The sequence below is a fragment of the Notamacropus eugenii genome, chromosome 3 (genome assembly GCF_028372415.1).
Source record: "Notamacropus eugenii isolate mMacEug1 chromosome 3, mMacEug1.pri_v2, whole genome shotgun sequence".
Classification (NCBI taxonomy): domain Eukaryota; kingdom Metazoa; phylum Chordata; class Mammalia; order Diprotodontia; family Macropodidae; genus Notamacropus; species Notamacropus eugenii.
In genome coordinates, this window is record NC_092874.1 from 34,259,108 (window position 1) to 34,283,221 (window position 24,114).

The 24,114-nt window shown below is 39.5% G+C and overlaps 1 protein-coding gene, 1 non-coding gene and 1 pseudogene across 6 annotated transcripts in view; 1 reads left to right on the plus strand and 2 right to left on the minus strand.

Moving 5' to 3' along the window:
- The window catches only part of EFHB (EF-hand domain family member B), a 59,661-nt gene extending 40,900 nt beyond the window's left edge, over positions 1–18,761 (plus strand). The window contains exons 14-15 of one of the 5 annotated variants that reach the window (XR_011976587.1): positions 1,828–2,594; positions 3,621–18,761. Coding sequence is in view for 1 of the 5 variants with exons in the window: in XM_072651208.1 (XP_072507309.1) it covers positions 1,828–1,903 (76 nt within the window). In the remaining 4 variants the exon portion in view is untranslated. Of the gene's footprint in view, positions 1–1,827 lie in introns of all 5 variants that reach the window. The other 4 variants (XR_011976588.1, XR_011976589.1, XM_072651208.1 and 1 more) reach the window with 4 other exon arrangements.
- LOC140531798 (myomegalin-like) lies at positions 1,914–4,456 on the minus strand (annotated as a pseudogene).
- Positions 18,395–18,499, minus strand: LOC140497988 (U6 spliceosomal RNA). The gene has a single exon (XR_011964982.1). It is a non-coding gene; the product is annotated as a U6 spliceosomal RNA (small nuclear RNA).
- Positions 18,762–24,114: the final 5,353 nt, after the last annotated feature.

Sequence of the window (24,114 nt, forward strand, 5' to 3'; positions counted from 1 at the left end):
GCTGGAAAGGAAAGTGGGAACCATGAAGGGGATCTATGGACTCAGTTCAGCAAACCTAGCCCTAAGTCCCAGCAAGCAAACACAATCAAGTAAGCTCATACATAATTCATTATTCTAATTATTGATATATGCCATAATAGTTTGACTGGAATCAAATACATAGATAATCTCTCTAAATCTTCTGGAATCATGGAAAGAATGTAGACAGTTTGATGACAGAGTCTTTTTTTCTTTGTAGTCTTTTGTTTCATGATTACTATAAAATATGAGTTGGAAACTACTAAACAGAGAAGCCTTTTCTGTTTTATCAGGAGAAAATGATCAAGACATTTCCAAGAAGAATGCTTTTAACATTAATAAAAAATGTGCACCTAACAAATTTGACTCAAAGGAAGAGGAGATTGGTTCCCCCCCCATTATTGATGCGCCCTATATTTGTTTTCTCTGCTAGATTTTGAACTTCTGTAGGCTCGGAACCCTGGTTTAGTATGTCCATCAGTGCCCTGCATTGTATCTTTTGCACAGTGAGCACAATAAACAGTTGTTGGCTGGTTTCAGAATTCAGTGACTTTTTGGGTGAACACTTACAGTGGAGGAGGCTATGGGCTTTTTTTTTTCTAACTCTTCTTCATTGCCCCCACTCAGAAAATCAGGGAACTTCACTACCTGACATCACCCCATATATTGTTGCCAACTTCCCTTACAAATATGTGGTTCACAAAACTAAAAATTTATTGACACTCAAACAAACACTTCCTGGCTTGAGACTTCAATTGCTCCCTATTCCTGCTATAAGAGAATTCAACAAGCTGCTCTCTGGCATTTTGAGCTCCTCCTGGTGTGTGTCTCTTCTGTCTATCCAGATTGATCTCCAGACACTATTTTCCACTATGTCCTAGTCTACATTATAGTCAAACCAATTTTTTGCTATTCCTTGTCCACAACATTTCAGTCTCCATTTCATTTTTTTAAATTTGAAAACATCTTTCTCTTAGTAGTACTTTAATCTTTGTTATCAATGTTTGAAAAAAAAATCTTTGAATCTTTTGTTTCTTTGTATCTAACTTTTTCAGGACCTGGCGTATTTACTCCAAAATTTCATAACTCATATAGGAAGAAAAAGTCTTTAGAGAAAGACCCTCTCTGGGTATGGTTTTCTTTTAGATTGAAATTTGTTTTAGTAATCCACATAGGAAGATTCTTCCTTAGTATAATGGGTTGTTATGGAAGTAGAACATGCAATAGAAAATTGGAAGGAGATATGATCTGGGAGGGGAGCAGAGAATTCTAGGACACTCCTTTTCCGGGAATTTGGGCTAAAACTTGCGATCAGGAGAGTAGGTACTGAAATAGGCCTAACACCCAGCAGTACACACTGACTTCTACAGTAGCATGGGGGCTTTCCTTAAGTTCTAGAAAGCGGCTGATTTGGAAGACTTAGTGACGCCAACTTCGTCAAGAGCAATTTGGTCTCATTCAAATCACGTTCTAATTCTTCTTCCTTTCAATGTGGCCCGTCTAAGCAGCTCTGAGTGAGATCAAGCTCTGCAGGTGGAATTGGAAAGAGCCAGGTGCTATGCAGGTGGGCGAGAAGGAAGTCTGGAGCACCTAACTAGGCTGGAGACCCATGACCTGGGTGACCTGCAGAAGTCTTTGGGAATTAGCCTTAAGATTTGTTCTTGCCTTCTTCAAAACATTGTGTCCTAGTTAATTGCTTGACAATGAACTGCTCCAAATTCTCCTTGTCCCACTTGGTTGATGTTAGGCATTGATTCAGAGCTTGAATGTCTCCTTTCATTGACTCTTCCACTTTCTTTTGCTCTGTAGGGCTGTTGGTACTGGGCAAGGCTGCTCTCCAGAACATGATGAGGAGAGTGTCAGACTCCTGCTCTCCAGAACATGATGAGGAGAGTGTCAGACTCCTCCAAGATCTGGTGCAAGGTTTCGGTGTTACCCCTGGGTTGGTGGATGCTTCCAGAGGTCAGAACCCCTCAGTGCCTTACAGGGCAGGTGAGTTGAGAATAACCTGCATGAGAGAGACCATTTTATGCACCAGGACTTTTCCTTCCAGGATCTGCTGCTTCAGGGCACTAAAGTCATCCATATGGCCAATCATGTAACGACCATTCTTGTTGTCAAATGAACCATTGGGAGAATCTCCCTCCAGCATGGGAGGGGTCTTCTTTCCAGGGGACACATCCAAACCCAACTCTTTTGTTCTCCAGAAGGGCGAGGTCTCTAGGTCAAGAGCACTGGATGTGGCTGTGGAGTATCCTGAAGATGGAACATTCATACCAATGTTCCGAACTGGAGGAGAAGAAAGTGAATCTTGGAAAAATTGCCACTTGTTCCCAGGGTTAGTGGCTGGGAAATCTTGGGTCATACAGGAAGGATTGAGGGTACCTTTCCCAGAACTGTCCTCCAGCTTCTGCTGCAGGGAATTGTTGCTGCAGGGAATTGTTCACTTGGATGCTGTATTCCAGTTGACTTCGAAGAGCCTGAACCTCTGCTATGAGGGTGCTCAAGTCACTGCTCAGAGACCCTTGGTGATAGATGTCCCAGTTGGAAGCCTTCAGCATCTGCTTCGAGCTCAGGTAGAGGGTTACATAGACCTGCAGCTCCGACTAGAGGGACTGGAGGAATCTCTGGTTCTCCTCACCCTGCTGCTGTAAGAGGATCATTTTGTGCTGTAGCCTGTTGTTTTTCTCCTGGAGGGAGAGCCACTCCTCTCAGAACTGCAGGATCACCTGCTACCTCTCCTTAAGGTCCTCAGCCATCTGCTGTCACTCAGCTTTCTGCCTCTTCAGCGTGGCCTCTAGCTCTTGAAGTCTGGTATGGGAGGCCAGCAGAGCCTCCATCAGATGCTCCAGCTCCCTAGAATGCTCTTGGAGAGGTGGCTCAGCTGAGCCTGCAGGTTTTGCTTTTCTGCCAGGAGGTTTCTGTTTTTGTTGCCCAGCTGGGACACAGACTCCAGATTTGGCATGTGAATGCTAGAGAAGGCCTGCGAGTTTAGATTGAGGCTGGCACACTGCAGAGATTGAGGACCCTAAAACGGTTTCCTTCTGCAGTGTAATCATTTCCCAAAGGCCACTGTTACTGAGGGGTCCTGAGTTGGCTGACCTGCAGAGTTCTGCAGATATCCCCAGAGGATGAGGCTGGGAAGTATAGTGGAGGGTGTGCAGGCAGTGGGGAGAACTGACTTCAGCAGGCAACGGGGCTGGCATGGTGGGAGTGGTAGGACTGATACCTGCATGTGCCTGGCTGGGCCCCTTGGGGGGGTTTATGAGAAGATGGCAAGGTTGCGGGTATGCAGCTGGATTTCTTCTTAGCCCCATGGGATGTAGTGGCAGAGGATGGTTTAGATGAAGGAACTGCATTTTTACTTGAATGATGGATGGAGTCTGGGAGGTTGGGTGGAGCTTTGTCTGCACAATCTTCTTCATACTGGTACACTCACAGGCCACATCCATGAGCAAGCTGGCTTCCATCTCATCGGATAGGAAAGAGATGCTGCTCAGAGGGTGATGGGCATCAGTGAGGGTGTGGCTGCTGGAGGGAGTCAGGGATTGAGCCTTGAGTTTGGACTCCAAGACCTCAATCACTTTCTCCTTTTCTTATAGTTCTTTGCTGAGCCTGAGGACTAACTTGAAGGATTATCTGCCTTCCCTTTATCCTTGGCACTGAGTTTCTTGGTGAGTCTTTCTGCTATCTGGCTCCCCTGAACTAGCTGCTCCTGGAAGCTCTGTCCCAGATAGTAATCAATGTTGGTGCCTCGGAGGATGTCCTCAAAAGACTTGACAATGTTTCTGAGGTGATTCACGAGGATATGGCACACATCTCTCCCTTCCCGTATCTTCTGGCACAGATGGGACAGCTCTTGAGCCTGAGACTGGATCAAGAAGTCATATTTCCCTGGCCAGGTGGCTGTTTTTAGCTCCACTGCAAACTTCCCTTCCACCTGGGATTTTGGAAGTTGGGTCCCCAACAGGGACACTCTCTGGATGAGTTTCTCTAGATCTTTTTTGGCCTGCATCTCAGTGGAGAGAGCATCCCCATGCCATCAGATTGCCACCCCTCATCCTCATCGGTAAGGCTGTGGGATGGGGAGGATGTGGGATCATCACCCTTCAGCTTCCCTTTTATTGGCCTCTTCAGGCTAGAGGCATAGTTGATGGTGATAGAGGAAGAGTGTAGTTGGTATTTGAGATTCTGGATGACCTTGTCTGAGTTTTGCAGCCTGGCCTTCAGGTCGCTGATTTGCTGCTGGAGGACAGCAATGTCCTCAGATTTTCCATTGCCTAAGAACACCTTCTGTTTACATGGGCTTTTTTCGAGGGAAACTGGACAATGGTGACCCCAGAGAATTGTGCTGAGAGTGTGAGCCCTCGGTTAGTTTGGTGTAGCTGAAGACATCATGTTCTTCACATTCTGCTGTCATTGCCACTGGGATCCAAGAGACAGGTGTGATGATGAGGAAATCCTGAAGTGCTTTGACCTGGAGTGGAGCTGGCTTCAGTGGAGTGTGCTGGCTTCAGATGAACTGAGCTCAAACTGGGTCTGTGACTTAACTCCATTCTCCATTTCCAGGCTTTTGTGTAGGCTGTTTTCCAGGCTGGAATGTTTTCGCAGTTTAGCTTCTTGGATTATCTTGATTTCTTCAAGTCTTAGCTCAGGTACAACCATATATACAAGGTCTTCCCAGTTCCCCTAGTTAGTGCTCCCACCCTTCTGCCCTTCAAATTAACTTGTGTGTACTTTGGATACATGTTGTACTGGCTGAATTGTGAACATATTCTTTCCCCTTACCAGAGGAGAAAGCCGTTCGTGATTCCCCAAACCACTGGTGACCTTTTTCCCTTGACTTCCTTGTATATCACCACTTTATGTATTTGTATTTGTTCACTTTGGGGTACATGAGGTGTTAAGGGAGGACTAGCTCCTCTGGTGTGAAGGTTTGCTAAGCTCTTTACAGGGTCACTCATCTACCTTTTGTGTCCACCTCTCACCCAACTCTCACTTGTGACTCTTAAGAAGCTGTAGTATGTGCAGCAGCCACATCCTAGTAAGACTGTCTTGGTAGACTGGCTAAATCAGTTTGAGGGTAACTGATAGGCCTTGAACCTGTTGGTGAGTTAGGGGGATGTCTACTTCAAATGTGAAGACTCCTCCCAGAAGAATGAGCAGATGAGAACAATTTGTTCCAATGACTTTGAAGGTGTCTAAAGGATGTGGTTTGGAGCACTTGGAGTTTGGGTAGACATCAAAGATGCCGAGGTCATTCACTGCTTCCCAGGCCATCACCAGTCATCTTGACTTTTGTCTTGCCACTGGACTTCAATAACTCTGGAAGAGAGAGCGAGGCTGATGACTTCGTGCAATTTTGCCTCACTTAAATCCAATTAACACACAAGTCAAGGCATCACCCTGTGGTGTCATTGGTATACTTCGAAAATGAAGGATGAAAAACATTTTTCCAATTTATTACATCTACATATTTTAAATGTTTTTGTTTCCTTCATTAGAGTATAAACTGCTTGAGAGCTGGAATTATTTCATCCTTTGTACTGGTAACCCCAACAATTAGCACAGTGTCTGCCACGTTGTAGGAGTGTGATAAATGTTAGCTGACTGACATAATGGTAGCTCCTTGATGGCAGGGGATGTCTTAGTGTTTTGCTTTTGTATTAGCACCTAAAACTGCACCTGATGCATAGTAGGCATTTAATAAATATTGAATTGAGTGTCTGCATTAAACCACTACTATAAATACTCAGTTGTGGTAGAGTCAGTAGAAAAAACCCTTGATGGGGAATCAGAGGATCTGGGTTCTATCCCCTACCTAATACTTCCTTTCTGTAAGATCTTAGACAAATTAGTTCACTTTTTTTATCTGTAAATTCAATTCTCTTCTCTTCTAGTTTTAAGATTTGATCAGATAATTATTTACTACTGATCAAGCACCTTTCAAGTTATGTTTTAGCTGTCTTTGGGGGTGGGTGGAAAAGGTCAAAGTCGGGGGCAATTGAAAGATTCTTCCTAGATGAAGAACCAGTATATCTGGGTGTTGGTCCCTGCTCTGATGCTAGCTTACTTATTATGTAACTTTGGACAAATCGCCATGATTCTGTCCACCCATTTTCTTGTCTATAAAATAAAGGGGTTGGATTAGGTGAGCACAGGGACCTTAGAGATCATCTAGTATAAATCTCTCTTTTTATATGAAAAAGCCAAGGTCTGGAGAGGGAAACTAGCCTAGTTCTCACAAGAAAATTGTGACAGAGCTGGGATTTGGACCCAGCTTCTTTGCTGCCAAACTCAGAGTTCTTTCCACTGTATCTAATTTATGTCCATTTCAACTTGCAAATTCTACAGTTCTATCAGTTAGGGCATTATGGATCTATGTGTGTATAGAGGTATATACCTATATGCATGCATTCATTTATTCACGTGAGTAGTAGACATCACTCATTCTGTGCTTTGTTTAAATATTTCTTTGGGGTCCTGGAGGGCAGTTAAGGAGCATCTCTTACTGTCTGAAGCTGTAAATAAAATAGTTCCCCCCCCAAAACTCATTTCAACAGTAGGGGGCATCCTAGCCTTTCCATAGTCAGAAAAGCCTATCTTTTCTCTTGAATACTCTCCGATCCCGAGACCAAATCCATGAAAGAATAGTGTTTAGTCTAGCTAGTGCTGCCAAAAAGGGACTAAAGCCACTTTGCAGAGGGAGTTGGTTGCTTATAGGGGCAATTTCCTGGATGTAGCATCTGGGAAGACAGATTTTTCTTCTGTTGTTTGGTGGGAGATCATTGCAAAAGCAAAAAATCATGTATTTTAATATTTCAAGTAGAAGAAAAATGAAACAGAGAAGCTAGTTTGGGTCATATGTCCCCCCTTCTATACAGAATTAACCAACAATCAGTAAACATTGTGCCTTTTAGTCAGACACCGTATTAGATACTCGAGGAATATAATGAAATAGAAATGCAGGATGTAAACATCCCATTGTAGTCACAAGTTCTTACTTCCAACAAGATTATTAGTCATGAATTCTACAACCTTGTTGAATCATGAATCAGAATTTCCTGTTTCGTGTCCAGACTTGGGATATCCTTCATGTTGGGAACTCCTGGGAAGGAAACTTACTCTACCAATTGTGATCCACACCTACTCTGCAATTTAAAGACTTAGTGAGTTGCTTGGGAAGTGAAGGTACTTTCTCTGGGTCCCATAGTCAGTATGGGTCAGCGTCAGATTTCAGCTGAGTTCTTTCTGATTATGAGGTCCACTTTTTAACCATAATAATATACATTCAGTTTAAATCATATAGAAAGAGATTAGGGGCTTTAAAAATCCCAGCAAGCTCCTACTTCCAAACTCTGGCTTTTTATCTTTGACTTACCTAACAAACTCACCTAGCGAACTTGTCAGAGACATTATGTAGGCCAATAAAGGATAATTTTATTCTGTGCAATAACCATGGCTGAAAACTTACCATGTCTTGAAGTGAAAAGCTGGGGCTGGCTGGAGGTTAATGGACTGATCATAAACCTGCAATAAGGGTAGAATTGAAGGGCAGTTTTTTTTTTTATTATGAAACTGTTATAATAATAACCTTGTAAAAATAATGGGATCTATTTAAAGCTCATTCATTCCATACCTAAGTGGCAATTTTCCATCACTCAGAATGCTGAGACTTCCTCTTGGAACACTAGGAATAAATTCATTCTTTGTATTTGATTAAAAAAAAAAGACGCATAATATAAAATCAAAAAACTTTATTGGTTGAAAATGAGCAGGTCATTCTGCTTTAATAATACCAGTACTGTCAAAAATAAGGATGCCTTACTTTTTTTATTAATAGATAACATTTTATAGCTCTTTAAATTTTGCAAAGATTTTTATACGCATTATCTCATTTGATCTTCACAACACTCCATTGAAGTAGGTGCTACTATACCCATTTTACAAATAAGAAAACTGGGGCTAAGAAAAGTTAAATGATTTACCTGAGGTCACAGAGCTAGTCAGTGCCTGAAATATGATTTGTACTCTGGGCTTCCAAGTTCAATGCTTTATCTAGTATGTCACAAAGCTGTCTCCATTGATTATGGTTACAAAATACTATATGTCTGTTATTTTACTTACAGTGAAAATATTATAAGGTGAATGCTAGCCAGCTAGGTGGTGTAGTAAATAGAACACCAAGCCTGGAGTCAGGAAGACTCCTCGCTTACTAGCTGTGTGACCCTGGGGAAGTCGCTTAACTCTATTTGCCCCTGTTTTCTCATCTATAAAATGAGCTGGAGTAAAGGAAATGGCAAAGCCATTCCAGTATCTTTGCCAAGAACAAGACAAAATAAGTATTATCTCTGGGGAACTCCTTCCAAACCCAGCCCAATCTATCATTCAGATGCCAACTGAGGGCCTTTTTGGAGCAGAACCTAAGAAGCTCTTTCTCTTTTCTGCCATAGTCCTTACTGTCCAGTTGCCACCAAGTGCTAGACACTCTATGTGGGCTGGATATGCTGTATTCTTACCATCTCCACCTCTCAAGTAACCCAGAACCATATTCCATTCCAACACTTGGGCACTATCCCCTTCCCAACAGTTGTTGATGGGGATCTTCTGCTCTGTCATTTCTCCCCAGGATCCACCAGGCCTTACCATCTGCTCTGCTGCTGCATCCTGTGAACTCTCCTAGGTCTTTCCACCTGCCCTGATGCTAAACCCTCTTTTATGTTTATCTCCCCTAATAAAAAGGTGAGCTCCTTAAGAGTAGGAGCCACTTTGTTTTTTTATCTGTAAGTCTATTGTTTTGTACAGTGCTTGGCTCAGAGTACTTAATAAATGTTTTTCAATTGCATTCCATTTTGTAGATGAGAAAACTGATATATAGAGGATTACCTATGGTCAAGGAGCTAGAAATTGCCACAGCATGAATTCTGATTTTCATTATATTCATTTCTTCTTCATATACTACAAATAAATATGTCTGCAATGGTTTTCCTTTGGAAATTAAAGTTTTCTTATTGTGAAATTGGCTATGTATCACACTACTATGGGGGGAGGCAATTTTAAGAAGCCTGCCAGACTTGGAGCCCCTCAAGTATTGAGAATTGTCATCCTTAATCTCTGGTGTTCCAGTCTACAAGGGTAAAGATACCTACCTTTTCTAGTATCAAGGTGCATCTTATCCATTCCCTCCTGTAATTGAACTCTGGTTCATCAATCACTCGGGCTTACCAATATACATTTCCATTTAAATAAGATATTCTTCATAACAACTCTTCGAGTCAGACTCCATGGAGTTTCTTAGTTTTGTTGCTGAGGAAAGCCAGCTGGTATAAAAGTGACAGAATCTGTATTAGAGGTGACAGCCCGTAGGACCAGCTGTCTTTGTTATTGTTGAGTCATTTTCAGTTGTGTCCAACTCATTTGGGGTTTTCTTGACAGAGATACTGGAGTTGTTTGCCATTTCCTTCTGCAGTTCATTTTACAAATGAGGAAACTGAGGCAAACAGATTTAAGTGACTTGCCCGGGGTCACATAGCTAGTCAGTGTCTCAGGTTGGATTTGAACTCAAAATTAGTCTCCCTGACTCCAGACCCAGCCTGCTATGCACTATGGTGCCACCTAGCTGCTAGATGTCTATTTGTCTTCTTGCAAAGGCTTTTTGGGTGCAAACTCTTTCCTCAGCTGTTAATACTCCGGAGTTCCCTTAATAATCATGTATGGCTACCTTACTCTCCAGGGAAGCTCATATACATTTATTCTTTTTTTATTGTTATTATTTTATTTGTTTTCAGCGTTCTACAATCACTTCCATATAACAGATTGTTTTCCGCTCCCTCCACTCCTTCTCCCCCTTCCCTCCCTGAGGTGGCATACAATTTTATATAGGTTCTACACATACATTTCTATTAAATACATTTTCACCTTAGTCATGTTGCATAGAAGAATTAAAATGAATGGGAGAAATCATAAAACAAGCCAAAATGTAATACAAAAGAAAATGATCTGCTTCATTCTGCGATTGAATTCCATAGTTCTTTCTCTGGATGTGGAAGGCATTTTGCCTTAAGATAGACATTTATTCTTAAGAACAGAAGTAGTAGTTAGGAGAACCTTGCATGAGGTGATAAATTGGCACCCAAGATTCCTTCCAACTCCAAGATTCTCTGACAGACGTACAGAGCATCAGAGATAGAAGAGGCCTTGGAACTGGAGGAAATCTAGTCCAGCACAGAAAGTTTAATGACAGTAATGATAAGAGACAAACATTTATTATAGTTTGCAAATTACTTTACACATAGTGTCATTTGATTCTCACAACAATCTTGTGATGCAGGGGCCATCATTATTAATTATTCCTATTTTACAAATGAGGAAACTTAACACTGTCAGAGATTAAGTAACTTCCTTGTAACATAGCCAGGAAATAGCATAACCAGGACTCAAAGCAAGGAAATTAACTCATAAACCAAGACTTCCTGGTGACCATCCTTGAGGATAGTGTGTTTATTCCTTGCCTGGCTGGTAACCTTTGGGAATTTTTTCGTTACTCCCTCCCCCACTTGGTTGGAGGAAAGAGCTAAAACCAATTTTCCTAACTTGTCACCCTGTTAAAAAAGGTAGCAACCAGTTGCCAAAATGAGTTTTGGGGCTGTCTGTGGATATTACATAATCAAAATTGTTTCTATTTTACTTCTCACTATATATGATTAAAGGTCCAGAATGGCAAATGTGTGTTTTTCTGACCTTATTTTTAAAGAAAATTTAGACATTTGAATGGAAAAAATTCTAATTTCTTGGTAAATTTTATGTTTGATTTTAAAAAAAAAGCAACTAAACCTTTTCTTAAGAGGATATTAATGATGATTAAAGCTTGAAATTGAAGATTTAGACTAGTGAGTTCTCTTCATATAAATTGATTTATTGCATAACTTAAACTATACCTCAGAATAGTTGTTTTGGTGAATAAGAATTAGACCAGATCTGACTGGCTCCAGAGGGCAGGGCTATGAGAAGTGGGTATAAGTTGCAAAAAAAAAAACAACAACAAAACTTTTCAAAAATTGGAGCTGTCCAAAAGAGGAAGGTGCTACTTCAAAGGTATTGGGTTATTTCCCACTTGAAGTAGTTAAACAAAGGCTGGATGATCACTTGTTGGGTATGTCATAGATATAGGTAAGTCGTATGGATAAATAGGTAGATGGATGTATAGGTGGGTAGATAGATACATGGATGGATATAGATAAATGTTAGATAGACCTAGGTAGATGATAGGTGAATGGATACATGGGTGGATAGATAGATAGGTAGCTAAAGGAATGGATAAAGCATTTATGCATTTGCCATATGCCAGGCACTGTGCTAAGCACTAGGGATGTTCATACAAGTAAACACACCAGTCTCTTCACTCAACGACTTCAAATTCTAATGGAAGAAAACTACACATAAGGGGAATTGGAAAAAGGGGGAGGGACAGGTGGAAAGGGTACTCAATCAGGGACAGCAAGGAGACTGCAGGAGGTGGCATGAGGCCTGATTTCCAGCTAGGCAAACATCTTGGTAGAGTGGCAGATAGGAGTAGAGTTCTAGATTCTGGTGGGATGGAGATGATCAGAGAGTGAAGACCCTTTCCAGAGGGGGGGGTCTTATCAAGGAGGGCCTGAATGACAGTATTTATGTAGAAGCTTGCCATTTTAGATTTGTTTATGTCTAATGAGCAAGAGAGTAGGACTATCTTTTCTGAAAATTTTCCTGGGATCTCAAAACCTATTCCTTCTCTACTGACTCACTTTTCCTTTGTCTTCTCTTTTTCTTCTTATAATTTTAGTCATAAGATCCTGTAACTCAACTATCATCTTGTGTCAATCTAAGTGTCTCATCTTATGGATAAGGAACTGAGGCCCAGAGATCAAAGGAGATTGAAATTTTAGAACTGAAAGGGCCTTAGAAGACTTATTAGCTAGTAAAACCCTTTCATTTGAGGTCAATAGAGCTGCACAGAGATAGATAGAGACAGAGACAGAAAAAGAGAATGAGAAAAAGAGATACCAAAAGACACAGAGAGAGAGGAGAAAGAGAGAGGAAGAGAGAGAGAGACAGAGACACAGAGAGACAGAGAGAAAGAGACAAGGCATAGAGATGGAGAAAAAGACACATGCACACAGAGAAAAACTGACACAGAGAGAGGGAGGGGGAGAGAGGGAGAGGGAGAGAGAGGGAGGAGATAGAGACAGAGAGCGACAGAACTTTGGGCCCTGGGGTTTTGTTCTCTTTCATTTTGTTGTGTGAACCCTTGCCTGGATGATGCATCCAGGGGGCATTGGACAATGATATGATCTTGTCTCATAAATCTGCTGCTTGACTGAAGCTTGCTACTGAGTTGATTTCCTTTCCTTCTAAGAACAGGACTCTTTTAGAGGTCAAGGTCTCTGACTGACTTGTTCAAGGTCACACATCTATTTAGTGGCAGAACCCAGATTTCTTTACTGCCAGATCTGCCACTCTTCCATTATTTCATATTGCCTTTGTGTATTCTCTCAGCAGTTGGTTCCTTAGTATGTTTTATGTGACTTTGCACGTCGAAACATACTTATGTGAAAATTGTATGTGTCCTTGTTGGAACTCTGAATATATTAGCTTTGAGCAGCTGTGTGGACTTTCTTAGCCCAGTAATGAATGGTTGGAGTGAAAGATAAGGAAAATGTTTGTGAGTAAAATAGAATTTCTTTGGGCCTTACTGCTTTTTAACAAGCATCTGCTCAATTAATTTAGCGATATTACTTGAGTTCATGTGATGTTGGTTTAATGTAGCCTTGCAATTAGCTTTGAAAATTTCATTGTGTAAGCATTTTCAACAGCCCATTGACTATTTATTTTCTACTTCACGTTTATTTTAATTTTCTTGCAATATGGTTTCTCTGAAAAAAGACAAATGGATAAAAATGACATTTACTTTAATTTTTTAATAGAATATATGCTTCTGGAGAGGCTGTCTAATTTTTACATTTGTGTCTTTAGTATCTAGAACAGTGCTTGGTAAATAAACCTTTACTTATAAACATTGATCAGAGAAATTTAATTGATGCTAAGTTAACCAGATTTCCATGACAAAGATACCAAAACAGCCCAGAAATCACCTCAGGTAGCAAATGTTTGCCTTCTTTGCTACTGGAAAGACTGGCAGCCCATGGTAATACTCATTTATTTGCAAAACATTTTAAGGGATGATGGTTGAAGGTTATTATCAATATCTTTTCAAAAATAATAATAATAAAAGAAATGGAATAGAAAAACAGTTTCCAGAAATCTTGATATGATTTCCAATGAAGCTAGATCAGTCCAATAATACTTGTACATTAAATTCAATGTATAACAAATTGGTACTAAATTGAACGGATTTGCCAAGATTTTTGTAGAGATCTATTGTCAGTGATGGTAGAACCACAGTTATGTTGAGTATATGTTTGTGTGATCAAGAAACAGTAAATACAGTGGGATGTTGTATGTTGTAAACTTCTCAGCCAAGTAGCAAAAAGGATAGAGCACTGGATCTAGAGTCAGGAGGCTGTGAGTTCAAATCTAATCTCAGACACTTCAAGCTATATAACCCTGGATAAGTCACTTAATCTTGTCTGCCTCTGTTTCCTCAATTATTAAATATGACGAATAATTGCACTTACCTCTGAGCATTATTTTGGGAATCAACTTAACTTCCTAACACAACACGTGAGGAAGTAGAAATGGTAATTAAGAAGACTGTCAGGAAGAATTTTTACACACCACTGAGTGCATACGGAAGGAATCTGTCCTAGAAGTGACACGATTTCAAGTTGCAAAGGGATCAATTTTCAAGCTATCTCACAGAGAAGATTAAAAAACAGAAACTATCAAAGATAATAGAAAAAGGTGACTGAAATTCCTCATTCATATGCCTACTTACTTGACTCTGTAAAATCATTATGGGAATAATTTATGCATGTGTCAAGTTTATGTATATCTCTATGATGAGAAACCTAAAAATAGGGCATATAAAGGCTTTTGCATATTTACATAATTATAAAAGGAAAAGGAAACATGCATTTGTTAAGTACCTACTGTGTGCACTAAGTATTTTATTAATATTATCTCATTTGATTCCCAAAATAATGCTGGGAAGTAAGTGCAATCATTTGTTATATTTAATAATTGAGGAAACAGAGGCAGACAAGATTAAGTGACTTATCCAGGGTTATATAGCTTGAAGTGTCTGAGATTAGATTTGAACTCACAGCCTTCTGACTCTAGATCCAGTGCTCTATCTTTTTTTGCTACTTGGCTGAGAAGTATACAAAATACAACATCCTGCTGTATTTACTGTTTCTTGATCACATAAACACATACTCAACATAATTCACACAAATCCATACACACAAATTATTTGACTTGGTAAGGCAAAATGTAGCCTTAAAAATTCACCAACATAGTATCTCCCATGCATATGTTAAGACATTACAAAATTCTTTAATTGACTCAATCATTGGGTAACTTTGCCCATTGATCCTAAGGTTGAAAATCAAGTGAGACATAAAAAAAGGGAATATGCTGTCATCAAAAAGTTGACTAACATCATGGAGGATGGCCTGTGTTGAACCCAAATGGAACAGAGATTTCCAATGGATAATAGGGTCCAACAGCTGAGGATGACATTGTGCTGATTTGATCAAATCCTAGAATATGACAATGTTGTCGATAGGATTCATAACTATTCAAAAGAGATTGGTTACTAACAACAATCAACTCACAAAAACCCTAACAACAAATGGATGAAGAGTGCCTATTGTCTTGCCACATCACATGCAGTTGGATGGGCAACCCGCTCTGTGATTAGGTTTGATTGGACATTCTAGCATGTCAAGATTTTTTTTTTGTATTCCAAGTGCCAGCCAACATTTTAGTTCTTTATCCCATTTTAATATAGCCATACGTATAATATGCATGTCATCTATGCCTTCATACAACTCATTGATAATAATGTTAAGTAGCATAGGGCCAAATGGAGATAATTGTGTCATTCCTCTGGAATTCCTCTTCTTCGTTACTATAGACTCATTAATGGAGTTATATATCATAATCTGCCAGTTAGTACAGTAAGTATGTGAGTAGCCAGTGTAAGGTAAGAATATAATTGGGAGCTAAGAGTGTAAGAGGGAACATCTAAACCACTTGCCAAAACTGCCTCCTAGAACAATTACGGCAGCATCCAGAGACAATGTGATAAATTAAAAGAATCCCAAAAGAACCTAGTAAATGGCCCTTGACTTGCAAGCTGTAGATAAACACCAGCCCTGCATTAAAACCAGAGAAGCATAATATTAATGAGGGTAACCCTAAGGTGGCACAGATAAAACTTAGGCCATCTCCCCACTAGAGTCCTATAAGAATGGAACTCCCAAACCCTGCCCCCTTGAGCACTTCTCCAACTGTTATGGATCCATGTTGCTCTAGGGTTTCCAACTCTAATAAGCAGTTACATAAGTGACTCTATGTGTCCCCATCCCTCCCACATCTATTTCCCATGATGTCTGCCTCCATCTCCCACCTTATTCTCTGCACTCTTCCCATGCCATCTGTTTCTGTATTTTCTGTGCCTTATTAACATCTGATTGATGTATTGTTTTTCACTTGCTACCAATGTGATCTTTACAGATGAGTATTCAGAGAACCAAGCTTGTTTGCTTTGACCCAACTGGGACCCTGTTGTGTTCCTTCTCCCAGATACACAGGGCAGGACTTAATTTGTCAGCAGCTAAATCTACCATGGGGGAACATGGCACCAAAAATCCACTGGTAGAAAGCAAGGACTGATGAAGGAACTCTGTGCCCCTCCAAATAGGGACCTTTCCTTATGGTTGGTTTTAATAGAACAGTTGTTGAGTCATGTGTAGAGCACTTGAAGTCAGGAAGATCTGAGGTCAAATCCTGTCTCAGATTCTTATCAGCTATGTGATCTTCTGCAGATGACTTAATCTCTATCAGCCTTTCTTTCCTCATTTGTAAAATGGGGATAATAGCACACATCAGGGCTATTGTGAGGTTCAAATGAGATGATATGTGTAAAGTGTCATATATGCATTAGTTGTGATGATGATGAGGATGATGTGATATGGATCATGCTAAGCACTGGCAATACCAATACGGAAGAATGACAGTCCTTATCTGAAGGGAGCTTAGACTCTGAAAGAGACATAATACATATAAGGGAGTGATGAGCAGGGATGGTGTTTTGATCTGTGGGGATCTATAACCCCAATTAACATGCCCTTCTGTTTGCTTCAGTTTTCTCAACTGTAAAATGCGATAATAATAATCTCTACCAGCATTGTTGTGAGGATCAAATAAGATATTTGTAAAGCAACTAACACAGTCCACTTCTTTCCTCCCTTCTTCCCTCCTTCCTTTCCTTCCCTCCTTCCTTCTTCCATGGCAGTGTTAACTTGATTACTGTTCCCAGGGCAAGAGATGAAAAGGGAAGGTAAACATTATGTGCATGGTCATGCAAGAAGGATGCCCAGAGTCTGGGGCCATCTTAGTGCTGGGCTCTCACCAATCAGGGCAGTAGAAACCCAGAATAGGAGCTGTAGCAGCAGAGCTACATGGCAGGAAGAAGGCTGGGGTGAAACAAGGTGGAGGGTACAAGGCAGGTGAACTCATTAGGTTGACCTAGGAATGGGCCCAGGACTAGAATCCAGAAGTTCCAGTTCCTAGTTCAGTCTCATTTCCACCATACCATATATCGCCCTGCAGTTTTGGAACCCAGATGTTGTACAAGGTTTTACTTTAAGATCAGAGGATATATAGCACGCAGCTGGTCCACCAATAAATATAGGGCCACTCTGACATCTTCCTTCTATTATCTCTTTTTCCTATCATGTGGAGTAGCCTTTAAGAAAATCTAAGATTTTCACAAATGAAAGCATGATGTTTGATGGACACGTGTGAATTTTCAAATGTGTTTGAGTGTTGCAGCAAAAATCCACTCCTGATCTTCAAACACCTTTTAGTGCTACTTTGTAAAGAGGGTGGAGATGATTAGGGAGATCCTGATTAATTTGTGGCCACCCCAATGCCCACTCACTCCCTTCTTCCAGCTTTCCTCAATTCTGCTCCTCTGGTAATGAGGTCCCCACTGCCTTTGGACTTAATTGTCTTCAGGCTAGGAGTAGGTACCAACTGGCAAGATTGCTGAAAATAATGGTGGTGTCCTGGACATGACTGACAGCCTGCCAGGGCAGATCAGTTTCCCTGGCAAAAATATTAGAAGACACTGACTTTCTGTACTATCGTAAAGTAGCACCTGGGAGAGCAGCAACCCACAGTCCCTCATTGTAGAGGTCTTAAGAAGAAGGGTGGGGGCTCTCAAAGTCATCCAGTGGGGTGGCCACAGTGAATGAGTGCTTTTTGGATGATGATTAACATGATTTACAGTCAGGGAAGGGAAAGATTGACAATTCAGGAAAACGAGAAACTAAAGGATGTATTTATACAGTGCAACAGGCACCTGGGACTGGCAAACATGAACAAGATCTGGGTTTTCTTCCTGAGTCTGTTGGCAACAGACCATGTGATATTGGATGATTGGAATCAATTCAACAAATGTTTATTGAGTATCTATAATATGTCTGCACCTATGATTCATGAGGTACTGTGCTAGGTAATGAGATGTGAAGATTTTTAAGAAAATCACACAACTCTTTCCCTTAAGAAGTTTATATTCTATGGGGAATAAGGAGGGGAGGAATATGATGTATATGCAGATTCATATAATGCAAATTAAGGAGAATTGAGATCTTTAATAAAGACCACTACACTTCAAAAATTAAAGCTATTTGAACATTATGGGTTAGCTTTAGAGCTCAGAAATTTTATTTGCTGACTTCTGGTTTTTGAGTGGATTCCTTCCTTTTTTTCCCTGACTTTTCTATTTCTAAGACAGTAGAGTGCCTGACATATTTGTTGTTAGTGGTGTTTAACTCTTCCTGACTTCTTTTGGGGTTTTCTTGGCAAAGATAGTAGAGTACTTTGCTATTACCTTCTCAGCTCATTTAACAGATGAGGAAACTGAGGCAAACAGGGGTAAATGACTTGCCTAGGATCACATAGTTACTAAGTGTCTGAAGCCAGATTTGAACTCAGTAAGATATCTTCCTCATTCAAGGCCCATGCTCTATCTAATGTGTTACCTAGCTGCTCTGGACCTGACATACAGCAGGCATTTAAATGTTTGAATTGACTTATGTGTTTTAATTAAATTTTATGCTTTCAATTAACAAGTATTTGTTTTCTCTCATACCTTCCTGTGGTGGTGGGGGGGAAAGAAACAAAATCCTTGTGAGAAATATGCAATAAAAATATGGAATGTTTCACAGATTTGTGTGTCATCTTTGTGCAGGGGTCATGTTAATCTTCATTGTATGATTCCAATTTAAGTATGTATTCTGCTGAAGTGAACATTGAATTGAATTAAAATGTTTGTGAAGCTATTATTATTCAATCTGTACCTGTAATGTTTTTCAATGTGGGGAAATCACAGTGTGGAAATTCCCTCCACTGATGCCAATTGGAAACTGGTCTTTACAACTTGACCAGGATCCCACAGCAAATATGTATAGGAAGTGGCATTAGAACCCATGTCTTTCTTCCTCCAAAGCAAGTGTACTAGTCACTAACCCATTTTGTCTTTCCTTAATTAAATGATTGATTACAAAATCTTATCTAATTGTCTTTCTATGACTGGTTGATAAAAGAACTTTTCCTTCAAGCAACACTTTTTTATAGCCAAACTTTCTCACTGAGCAATATACTGTGATAAGAAATAAAATTCCCTTTTTTTCTGGGAACATGCTTACTCCCCAACACAATCTTAATGATTCTATGTTCTCTGTGTTCAAAGAGTATGTTGAGGGTACTTGGGTATGAAAGGTACCAAAGAGTGGAATGAACAGGAACTCTAGAGTAAGAAGCCCTGAGATAAAATTTGATCTTTCATATTTGCTTACCTTGGAAGATTGCACCAATCTCTCCATTTCTGGGAAACTCAGTTTCCTCATCTGTAAATAAGGGGGGTAGACTGGATGGCTTCCAAGGTTGGACCTGTATTGGTTGTGGAGGTACAGGAAGGCTTGCTTCACTTTGTTATCAAATGGAATATCATAAAGAGAATAGTTTTTATTCCATTGGAACACCTATTGGTTTTTCTTATTTAAATGTTTCTCTTGGATTTCCCTTGGGGTGGGGTGACTGAGGTGCATTTCTGACAAAGGACTTGGAAATCAAATTTAATTAAGCAAATATTTTTTGAGTACCTGTTATTTGTAAGGGATTGAGCAAGTATGTTGTAATGGGTACAAAAATGAATGAATGCAATACCGACCCTCAGCACCCCTTCTCCAATCTGCACATATAATAAAAATACACAATTAAAACAGATCATAGATTGAACCAACAGTGTCATAAAAGAACTAACAAAGTTTCTATAGATCATCATAATTTAGTGAGGCATAGAGACTCAGTCTTAGAGTAAGAGTGACCTAGAAGTCTTAACTCCAACACATAATAACTGGGTAATCCTGTCAAGTCATTTAGACCTCTCTGTGCCCCAGGTAACAGTTAGTTGCTGATCTGCATTGGCATAGAGAGCTTCCACAAAGAATTCTTCATATGGTTAAAATCATAGATCTAGACCAAAGAAAAATAAAAACAGCTAAATTAAGCTCTAAGTCCCATGAAACATGTGCAGAGGTGATCTACGCATTGAGTAGATAAAATACTTTGTTGTACTATAAAATTTATATTTGAATATTTTAAGGATCCATGATCTCAGTCATGTGGGACCTTTCTAAGGAAGTAGTTGGTAACCTTCGGATGCCCAAGTACATGATTTAAAGAACTGTAGTGTCCTAAGAATGCTCATCATCCATGGTCAAGAGCCTCTCTGGATTTCTCCAGGACAATCTTCAGATAATAAACAGTATCGAGTATCAAGGCCAAAGAACACAGGGAATATTCCCAGGGACGGTATTCCTGGAAATATTCCCTGTGTTCTTTGGCCTTGATACTTGATAATCTATATCTGGAATGTCCTTCCCTCATTTCCTGAATTCTTACCCAGCTGCCCAAATGCCTTTCTTCATGCATCTAACTTCACAAACATTTATTAAATGCCAAGAGGCAATATAGAATTCACTTCAGGAATAGGGAGGCACATAGAGGCATGAGTCATCAGTCAACAAGCATATATTAAACTCTTACTATATTCCAGACAGTGTACTAAGTACTGGGGAGACAACGAAAGGCAAAAAACAGTCCCTGTCCTCCAGAAGCTCATAGTCTAATGGGGAGATAAGATTCAAACATGTCATGTGCATGCTAACAAGATAGGCACAGGATAAATTAGAGATAATAGAGGGAAAGAAATAGCATTAAAATGGATTAGGGAAAGATTTCTTGTAGAAGTCTGTATTTTAGCTGGGACTTGAAGGAACTCAGGGAGGAGTGACAACTAGAAGATGAGGATAGAGAGATTTCCAGGAATGGGGCTAGACAGGAAAAATTTCTGGAACAAGGAGATGGAATGTCTTGTATGAGGAAAACAAGGAAACTGATGTCTCTAGATTATAGGTCATGGAAGAAGGAATAAGGTGTAAGAAGACTGGAAATGTAGAATGGAGCCAGGGTATGAGGGGAATTTAAGGTCAAACAGAGGATTTTATATTTTATCCTGGAGGTAATAGAGAGCTACTGGAGTTTTTTGACTGGGGTCATGATCAGAATTGACTTTTAGATCACTGACAACTGAGTGAAGGAGCAGGTATGTAACATGTCAAAGAGGCAACTGAACTGAAAAAAATAATACTAGTATAAAGTATTTAAACAAAGAAAGAGATGATTAGAAAACAAATTGACCTGGTTTCACAGTAAGAATTAGGGATAGTCAATGGAGAACTAGAATTCTCAGCTCAGCCAGTGGTGGATTAATGCCTGAATTACCACACTCCTTCCAACATCAACTATTTCCATATTTGATTCTCTTTGATAATTTGATGTATGTGAGGTAAGACAACTGTTTTTATGAATTTTTCTCTGATTATTAGTAACATTTTCCCCATGACTGTTAATGTTTGACATTTTTTCCTTTTGATCAGTTGTTTTTTTAAGAGAAGATGAAGAGACTTCAACATACATTAAAAATAGAAAGGATGCAGTCTTTTTTTCTTTTTAAAACAAAGGATAGTAATGTAAGCTTGTTCTGAAGAAGGGCTGTGAGAAATCAAGAGTGGAAAACACATGCAAAAAACAGCTTGTAAATAAAGATTTCTTGATTGCTCAGCAATAAAATAGAACCATGAAAGAAAATGAGAAAAAAAGAGAGTTTTTGGTCAGCCACAGTCCCCTTATTTTGGCCCATGAAATGATGTACATAGTTTTTAGAAAGGTTTCAAAAACAGATGACCTATACAATCATGGCTAGAGAGATAGATGAATATTTTTAAGATTCGGTTATTTGTAGATGGAATTTCCATTTTATCATTTGAATGCATATTACACTTCCTGATAACATGCCTTCAGCTGACACTATCAAATTTTTCCCACAAAAGGAAGTTGTAACATATACTGTAAACCTTTTTATGGCTGAAATCTGGAGCAAGATTGATGCTGCTTAGCTAAAACAGTTCCTTGCTATTCAACTATTGTCTTCTTCTAGGGAGAAATCCCTGATATCTAAGCTAATGTTTCCCTGTCCTCTGGAAAAGGAAGGAACACAGAGTGATAGTATCCAAGGATCGCTAGATTTAAGTTAGAAAGTCATAGAAACCTGGGCTCCGATTCCATATCTGCCATTAATTTGCCATATGAACTTAAGAAAATCATGGAACTTCTTTGGGCCTCAGTTTTATCATTTTGAAAATGAGAGGGAGGGTTTTCCATCTTTAAATGCTAGGGTCCTGCTCCCCTGGCAGCTGCTAACATATTTGGAAGAAATGATTTACAAATTGATAACAAAGTTGATGAAATGTTTTTGCTTGGCAGAGTTGTTAGCTATGAGAACAACATGGCAGATAATAAAGTTGTTCTTTATTTTGGAGTTAGTTGAAAAAACAGAGTTTTTGTCATTCCAGTAGAGATTTGGGGAATGGTCTAATGATAGGACAGAGGAGAGTAGGAATGCTTGATAAATACTAAGCCAAAATCACCACCACACATTGTTTTTTAAAAATGAAAAGATATCATGTCATTATATTGACCTTTTCAATGAAATGGGTTTTGATATTTTTGTTTTGCCATTTGTACTCTCCTTTGTCCCTTGAAGTCAAGAGAAGAGAATATGAACACCAAATATAGTAAGGGATATTTAGGGATGGATAACATAAGTCACAAGGAGGATTATGAATGATCCTCAAAAGCATTTAATAAATATTTACTTTGAGTGGTGCTATGCTAAGTATGGGATGAAATAAGTGAGTCTGATATGAGCAGGTAGATGATTCAGTGGAGAGGGTGCTGAGCCTGGAGTTAGGAAGACCTAAGTTTAAATCCAGTCTCAGTCATGTACTAACTATGTGACCTTGTATAAGTCATGACCTCTATTTGCCTCAGTTTCCTCAACTGTTAAAAGGGGATAATAATGATACCTAGCTCCCAGTGTGTTGTGAAGATCAGAAGAGACAATATTTGTAAAGTACTTAGCACATGGCCTGGATCATAGTAGACATGTTGTTATTGTTATTATTATTTAGATAACCTCATGGAGGTCAGTGAACTTGGAAGGGAAATTTACATCTTTATTTCAATCTGTTTGGTTTCCCTTGTAATTCTATGCATTTAATTTTATGTGCATAAAAATATTATTCTGAAGAGAGATCCATAGGCTACATCAGACTATCAAAGGGTTCCATGACCCAGAAAAGTTTCCCTGTTGTAGCAACTACTGAGGAAAATAATGGCTCACCATTTCCTTGGCCATTTCTTTGCTGGATGCTCATCTGTTTGGACCTTGTCTGATGAGCTCTTCCTAGATACCCTGCCATGAAAAATACAGATGTGTGTGCATATTTTCTAAGATGACAATACAGTTGCAAACCATTTCCTATAAACATAATTAGGTAAGGTCTAGGTGAGGTATTGCTCCTTGAGAGCTGAAATGAGTGACCCTGGGATAGTTTTGATTTCTTCTACCTCTGAGACTATTATTATAAACCACCTAAGGGAAAGAAAAGCTTTAGTCACTTCTCAGATTTCGTTTTGAGAATTATCTTTCTCAACAAGCTAATGGAAGCACCTGGGTTCCTTCCAAAGACATCCTTATTTTTTCAATTACATGTAAACAACATTTTTAACATTTGTTTTTTTTTAAATTTTGAGTTCCAAATTCTCTCCCCTCCTCTTTCTTCTCCCCCCTCTTTGAGAAGGCAAGCAATTTGATTTGGATCATACATGTGCAGCCATCAAAACATTTCCAAAGACATCTTAGGGAAAACTATGGTAACAGCATAGATTTTTAGCAATATTTGAAACCTTTTTATTCCTGTGTAATTTTTGAGCAGGAGTTAGTGTATTATTTCCTTTGGTCTTGTCTAGGCTATGGTTGAATACCTTCCCTGCCATCTGCAATACTGGCAGCTCAACTTAGTCTGGCTAAGTAGTCCACAGCAATAATGCCTCAGTTAGTGAGGGGATAGAAACAAGAGGAGCTAGAAACAAGAGGCAATTTGTTTGAGGCACAAGATCCATTGTGAGAATGGCTAACAGAAGATACCTAGGAAGCAAAAGGTCAGAGCAGGAGTTATATTTAGAATCTGGAAGTACAGGTTGACAATGAAGTGGCAGCTGTGTGGTGGGTGCAGTGGACAAAATACTCCAGTTGAAACCAAAAAGACCTCAGATCCTTTCTAAGTTATGTAGCCCTGGGAAGGTCGTTTAATACTTCTCAGCCTCAGTTTCCTCATATGAAAAATGGAAATAATGATAGCAACTTCCTTACAAGATTGTTGTGAGAATCGAATGAGTTGATACATAAGGTTCTTTGCAAATCTTAAAACTTTAAAAAATACTAGCCATTCATTTTCG